The following is a 7,500-nucleotide window of genomic DNA, read 5'->3' as shown; positions in this document are numbered from 1 at the left end:
TGATGTGTATTGATACAATGCTGGTAGTAGTTAAGTAAGTAGTAAGTAGTAAGTATTAAGCAAGTATTAAACCCTAAAAAGGGTGGCTGTCCTATAAATGTTTGTTTTAGACTTGGGCAGAGGACAGCAGAGATGAACCCCTGAAAAAAAAAATCAAGAAAGCCTTTTGGCTGGGTTAGAGGGGCCATAAGCTGAATTAAGAGCCCGTCAGGCAGGACATAAACCTAGCTACACCCCAGTCTGGGTGGTCTGGCCTAGCTGCCGTCTTGGAATGAGGGCTGACTCGTATCCAAGAGCTAACGGATGCAACAGCAAATCCTGCCAGGGCCAATGGTTTTATTTCGACACCCCTAAACGCTGTTCTCCCTGCTCCGATAGAACCCCAACCCCCCTCCCCATCCCGTCACCCCCCGCTAATGACAACCAGCTTCAGACCTGGAGGGGTGTGTTGGGTAGGGGGGGGGGGGGAGAGGGGGTTCAAGCCAGCCAATTGAGCGAATAATAAGTTCAATTAGGAGATTGGGGGCCTGGCGCTGAATGGAAACCAGAGGACAACGCCGCAAGCTGCTCGGGGAGGGAGAGGGGGAGAGCGGGGGGACCGCGGCAGGGAGGCTGGCCTGGCAGGTGGCCAGTCAAGTCAAGAGGCTTCCAACTGGGGTGAGAAGTGGAGAGGAGGTGGCCTTCATGCGGTGAGACCGACCGCTCACCAGGCCAGGAGAGGAGAGACCCATGAAAGGCTGGGCCATCACCTTGTCCTGGTAGTTTTGGTAGTGCCCGGGGGGGGGGGGGACCACTGTGGAAGTCAGTGTCACGATCAGACAGTAAAAGGTCGGACTGAGAAATGCTGCAGAAAGACTAGGAAAAATCACGTAAGGGGGTTTAGCTTTTGTAAGCTTGCATCTCACCGCTGGGAGAGAATAAACTGAAAAGTCCCACGTCAGATAAAAACAGCGTCAAAATAGATGAGTCGCTATGAGATTTTAAGAGACCATTACTGATGAAAAAGACTTCTAATCAACCTGCCCATTTGTGCAGAGAATAGCCGGGGGCCATCTTTGTGTTTGGGGATAAAAGGATATGTTGAAGTGATGGAGTATTTTGTGGCCTGTTTTGCCTAATGAGGGTTTTTTGGAGTTTATGTTGATGAATGTGGCTTCTACGCATTATTCACTGACCATAACATAGCTGGGACCCGCAACGGCTCACAAACAGATACACCCACCCACACACAACAACCAAAAAAACACAGTTGTTTATTATTCTCTGGATCACCCATGATGGTCACCCAATGATTGTGATTGTTTTTTAAAATGTACTCTGTACAGGATAAATACACACACTCACACACACACACACACACACACAATCACTCACACTCACACACACACACACACACACACACACACACACACACACACACACACACACACACACTCACACACACAATCACTCACACTCACTCACACACACACACACACACACACACACACACACACACACTCATACACACACACAAAATTTACATCGTCATTGACTGTTTCCAGTAAAGGCTGTCCGAGTGCACCCCACGGTCTGTTTTTCCTATTATGGTTTATTTTGATTGCTTTTTATGTACAAATGAAACAGTATTTGGTTCCTGTGGCCACACCACTTGCATGCCCCCGGTCTCTGCCCCCCCACCCCCCCCCAAAAAAAAAGACAACATGGCATTGTTCTGAAGGCGGGGTGCTATGCTCTTTGAAACGCTGGGACTTAGAAGAATAAGGATAAAATAATGACGGCTATGGGGGTTTGGTTGAATCCATTAGCCCCCTTTTCCTCCCATCACCAGTTAAATAGAAATCCATATAAAACACATGCTGAAAGAGAGAGAGAGACGGAGACAGAGAGACGGAGACAGAGACAATGATTCCCTTTTCAATGGATGCACTTTATTTAAACGACAGCGATTTGAAAAATAAAATATGAAAAAAAAAAAAAACAATACACAAACAAAAAAAAGCAATGCACATAAGTTAAAGAGTTAATTATCACTTAGTGATAATGACTATGACTTGATTTACATGGAATATGAAAAATACCAATCCAGGAATGGCAATCCTGATTCACATTGTAGGTGAAATAGAAAGTCGAGATGAAAATGATGGCAGTGGCAAACCTGAAGATCAACTTGATGATTGTTTATAATGTATTTATCTCAACAATTAGGTGGGGCTTTGTGCTTAGTCAAGAGGCACTACAAGAAAAACAACTATTCCTCCATTTTATCAGCTCAAGAAACTTAAAATCACATACACATGAAACCATTAGGCGCACACAGTGAAAGTAGCACTATAGCGTTTAGTGTGGGGGCTTTAAGTTTTCTCAGTCTGTATATATATATTATATATATTTGGTGACACCATCAAATAGATTTGACTTTCCTGTTGCCAGCATAAGAGCATTATGTTTTGTAGGGTGTTATGGCCATTTTCCTAGCAGTTTCTGATCCTGCCAATATTAAAATGACTGTGAAGCAGCCAGGCTAGAATTGAAAGAGCCAAGATGGCCTCCTAAGAGAGGAACAGGAGTTACAGTCTTATGAGCCTGCTGTTCTCTGAGAACGACCACCTCCTCTATAAGGAGCGATGATCAACGGCAATTAACCGTGGCACCACAGTGTGAGAGCGAGTGATTGTCTGTCGAAGGAGAGAATGACAAACGTGAGACAGGCGAGATAGTGAAAGGCAGAAAAGTAGTGGGATAATTGGCACCTGACCTTAACCTACTGCTCATCAGGATCCCAAAGAGCCCATCTTTGTTTCATTTTTCTCTCTTTCATTCATTCACCCATTCACCCTTTCTTTCTTTCTTCACCTGAATTGGTCTCTCTGGGGGACGGTAGGGGATAGGGGGTGGGACTGCGGCTGCTGAATGTTCCCTCACTCTGAGGCCCAGACTCCCTGCCAGGGCAGGTTAAACACCAGCCTCCAACACTGCTCCGCTCATTACACACACACACACACACATGGGTAATTTGGGAGAAGTGGCGATGTGGTGTGTGGGGGGGGGCAACTCATCAGCATCAATTGTCTTTGGCTGATCTGGGGTGTAGGGTTAGGATTATGGGGTGGGGGGGCGGGGCTCTAGGGAGTGCTGGAAAGGTAATAGCTGGGGGGGGGTTGGGACGCCCAGGGTGGAAGCTGACTGACAAGTTTAAGTGCGGTGTGGTTGACCATCGGAGCTGTGTCATTAGTTAACCTCCTCAGAGCCTTCAGACAGCTGACATTTTAGGAGGGAGTGGAGGGGGTGGGATGGGGGGGGCTTCATAGGGTATTTGTGTCTGTTTCATACAATGGGCACAGAAGGACTAGGTTTTCATACAGGCTGACTGAAACCAAACAAACAAACAAACAAACAAACAAAAAAGTAATGCGTAATGCTGTGGAAAAGTAAACAGATGCATGCTCATCTTCGGGTGATTCTTCCTTAAATGGAGAAAGTGACAAGCAGATAGAATTACCTCTTCAACAGAAAATTAGCCTCTCTTAAGTATCGAGTCCACTAATCCCTGATGCAAAGCAAGCTGCCCCCTCATACAGTGGACTGATTGCACTAGACCCTATCAATGAGTCCCTAAGCTGTGAAGGGGAGGTCAAGACTCGAGAGAGGTTCCTACGACACCCCCTGTGACTGAAGACTAAACGGGCCGGGCCCCTCGGAGCCTCCCGGTGTCAGTACTCGTTCCGGGTGAGGCGCTGCAGGCTCCTGCGGGACCCCCGGGGACCGCCCCGTGAACGCCAACGCTTCCATGTGAATTACTGTCACTCCCCGCACATGTCTTATTAGAGAACGTTGGCCCTCGCGGCTTTAGGGAGGCCTCTAATCGAATGGGACTGAGAAATGCGGAACAGCCACAGTCACTCTGCGTAGCGTAGCCCGACACTGGGCCAGTGTTCAGAGTAGTGAACAAGGGAGTGAGAGAGACAGAGAGAGAGAGGGAGAGAAAGAGCGAGGGAGAGGGAGAAAGAAAGTTTATGGGGTGAGTTTTAAACTGGGTTAAACTTTCAATTTTCAGGCATAAGAAAGCAATCTCAATGTCAAATATCTCCTAATGTGGTGCATTGAGGATGTTTGTGAGTGGGTCGTACGCATGCTCGTCATTTCCTCGACGACAGCATATCCACCTTGCATACACTATGTACAGTTTTCCAGATTTGCCCCAGAAATGGCTGTCATGACTTAGTCACAAATATTCATTAAAAAAGTGCACCCTGGTCATTAAAACGCAACTTTTTTTTTTTCTGAAACATCAATTATGGTTTTATATTTAGATTTCATCACAGAAGCTAAAGTGAATGGAACAAAGACATCAGTGTACAAAGAAAATAGCAGATTGGGAGAGAGGGGCAATAGCATCTACGCTCCAAACATGACAACATAAACTGCTTTACATCATGAAGACAAACAACAACACAGACCATTAACATCACCTAACTGAATAAAAATAGATGAAAGGTCAGCATCTGATCAGAAGCAGACCGGGAGTCTGTTTGACCGGAACACTCAAGAGAGCAGCTGACTCAAGGCAGCCAATCGGTGCCCTGGATCTACACGTTGCCACGGCAACCCTTTGTGGCATTTCGATACAGGGAGAACTTGTCGCCTTTTGTCTGAGTTCATTTCCAGGTACAGATTCACGTTCACACACAAACATGTTGGTACAGAAGTCAGAGTTCATGGCCAGTGAGTTTTGGCTGGCTCAAACAAAACAAGAAAGATTGTCAACATCTGCAGCAAAAAAGGTAAATTTCAGTTCTTATGCTTTTCATAAGTTTGGATTCAGCTCCTGGTCTGCCAAATGCTGCAAACTTTGGAAAAGCCCATACGGTAGACAGACAGAGCTGGCGGTACACAACATCACAGGGTTTGCTCAATAACATCAGTAACTGCTTCTTATTCTCTTTCCATTTTTTGGCAGTGCTGTCCCCTTTCATAAAGTCTCTCATTACCAAAACAACCACTGCAAGCCAAAAGCCGACATTAGACCATGACAAATACAACTAAAAATAACAGTGATGACTGCAATAACAGCCATAACAACAACAATAATAATAACAATAATCATGGATAAAGATAGTAATAAATAGGGTTGTGGAGTTTATGTGGGTGGGGTTGGTGAAACGGCACACTGAGTACCAGTCAGGGTGGGGGGGAAACACTGGAGAAGAAAGAGGGGTGGGCTACCGCACATAAAGTGCCTGGTTGTTGACATTTGCAGGATCTCTTTTCTTTTTTTTCCTATTCTTCTGTGGGTTAAAGGCAGGGAGAGGCTGTCCGACTTGCATTGGTCCATACTTACAAAGACCCCCCCCCCCCCTTAGTTTTGGCTTTTCTAGCTCCCTCTACCATGGTGCCCCTCAGAGTCCTTTTCTCTGTGTGGTTCTGCTTGCTTGGCTAGCATGTAAGTGCAAAGATAATCGGATGACAGTTGGGGCAACAGAGAATTACATGTTGTTGTTTTGTTGTTGTTGTTGTTGTAGTTAGCACAACACTCCAGCACTCAAGAACTTAAGAAGTTTTGACACGGGTGACAACAGATACGTGTTGGAGACAGGCATTCTAAAATGAAGGGTTGGGATGGGGCAGGGTGGGGTTAGGGCGGGGGTGTGCTCCATGTCAGAGCAGAGGGGGAGGGGTAATGATGGGGGGGGGCTAATGTGGCTTCACCACACAGGACTGTTGGGAACGATGTGGCTGGTCGGGCGGGGGGCGGGGGGGGGGGGGGGGGGGGGCGTTTGAGGGAGGGATGCCTCTCTCTTCAAAGTGGTTGTCGGGCTCGGCGTAGACCACACATGTTTATAATTGGATTGATGGGCTGGGCTGTTGTATACACCCCACAGCCCTCTCTCTACACCACCTCCAGTCTCCACCCTCCTCTTAAACAGTCTCACACAGCCACCCCCCACAAACCCAACCCCGCACCCCCCTCCACCAGACACCAGGAATGCCTTGTCACGGAGAGGAGAGAGGCAAACCACAGCCGCCTACAGAGCTGCTTGATGGGTCAGGAGCACAGGCTCGTCTGTCCTTGGGGCGGTCCGAAGCTCCATTGTGCCTCTTGCTGTTGAGGTGGAAGGGGCATTTTGACTCAACATGAAGGGGTCTGTCTTTCAGTTCTGCACATGCCCAACGCAGTGTGCTGGGCATAATTGTACTGGTATTTGTCATTGAAAGAGTCTATTTAGTGTTGATAGCAAAGGGAAAGATTGACATGGATGTGTTGTCTTGTAGGAGAAGGTGAAGTCTTGGAAACCAGGAAAATGTCTTTTTTGAATAATAGTATCTAAAAACATATTTGTTTGGGTGATTTTGCAGTTGTGCTGCATCAACAGCAAATCAGTAAACTCATGATCACTACAGTGAAATGACAAAGGATTCTCAACACACAGACACACGCCTGTCTGTTCACAATTTGATCTACTGTCCTTTGGTACTGATTTCTCTTTGTCAGCCCTCAACAGAATGCAGTGATTTAGTAACCTATATTAGTCTCTTTATGTCTGTGGCTGCCTGTCCATGTATACTGGCAATCAATCCCCTATGGCATCTTTCAGTCAGTTCAGTTCAGTTCAGAGTTCAGAGCAGACCACTGCTAGCCTTATCCTTTGGACAGTTTAGTGTGTGACCACCTCTCCCTCCCCTCCCTGCCTGATGCCCCCCACCCTCCCCTCCACCGGGCTAACTGTTGGTTGTTTTATCTCTGGTACTCGGCCTGCTCACGTGGGCTGGGGGACGAGCTGCTGGGGGGCAGGGAGCTGGGCCTGGCTGAGCCCAGTGAGTGGGTCTTGTCCTTGCCTTCCTCTAGCCCGCCGCTGCTGGGGGTGGGGCTGGAGGTGGAGGAGGAACCCCTCGCTGCTGCTGCTGCTGCTGCAGATGCAGCTCCAGATCCCCCTCCCGCCCCAGCGCCTTCCGGGCCACCGTAGATCTCCTCGTGGCCGTCCTCGCTGGACTCTGCGTCCTCGGAGCCGGAGAGCAGCTCCTCGTCGCGGTACTCGGACACGTCTACGCCGCTGCCCTCGCCGCCCAGCTCCTTCAGCCGGCCGTGGTGCTTGACGTGGTAGCGCTGGTTCTGAAAGAACTTGATGATGGTGTGCTTGGGCAGGTCCAGCTGGGCTGACAGAGTGTGGATGGCCTCCTGGTCCGGGTACAGGCCCACATCCTGGATGAAGCTCTGCAGGATGCCCAGCGCCTCTAGGGAGATCTTCGTGCGCGAGCGCGGCTTCTTGGCGTTGCTGGCCGCCCCTCCAGGACAGGCTGCTCCCGAGGCCCCCACGCCGCCGCTGCTCTGCTGTCCTTCCTCCCCTCCGGAGTTGGGCAGGGGCTCCTCATGCATGGGGGAGTGGTCCTTCAGGGGCTGGGGTGCGTGTCTGTGCAGAGCCTGACGGGGGAAGAAGAACTGATGAGTGGGGCACAGTGACCCCTCTTCAAAGCACCACAGGACAGGCAAGGGTCAGAAAC

General features: G+C 48.9%; 1 protein-coding gene across 5 annotated transcripts in view; it reads right to left on the bottom strand.

The window, feature by feature from the left end:
* Positions 1-5,789: 5,789 nt before the first annotated feature.
* satb2 (SATB homeobox 2) overlaps positions 5,790-7,500 on the bottom strand; it is a 45,010-nt gene continuing 43,299 nt past the window's right edge. For 3 of the 5 annotated variants that reach the window (XM_031585392.2, XM_031585377.2, XM_031585382.2), the window contains exon 13: positions 5,790-7,438. In XM_031585392.2, coding sequence (XP_031441252.1) covers positions 6,737-7,438 — 702 coding nt within the window. In that variant the 3' untranslated portion in view covers positions 5,790-6,736. The remainder of the gene's footprint in view (positions 7,439-7,500) is intronic. The other 2 variants (XM_031585387.2, XM_031585395.2) reach the window with 1 other exon arrangement.

Source organism: Clupea harengus, chromosome 2 (assembly GCF_900700415.2).
Source record: "Clupea harengus chromosome 2, Ch_v2.0.2, whole genome shotgun sequence".
Lineage (NCBI taxonomy): Eukaryota > Metazoa > Chordata > Actinopteri > Clupeiformes > Clupeidae > Clupea > Clupea harengus.
This window is presented reverse-complemented; position numbering and strand designations above follow the sequence as displayed.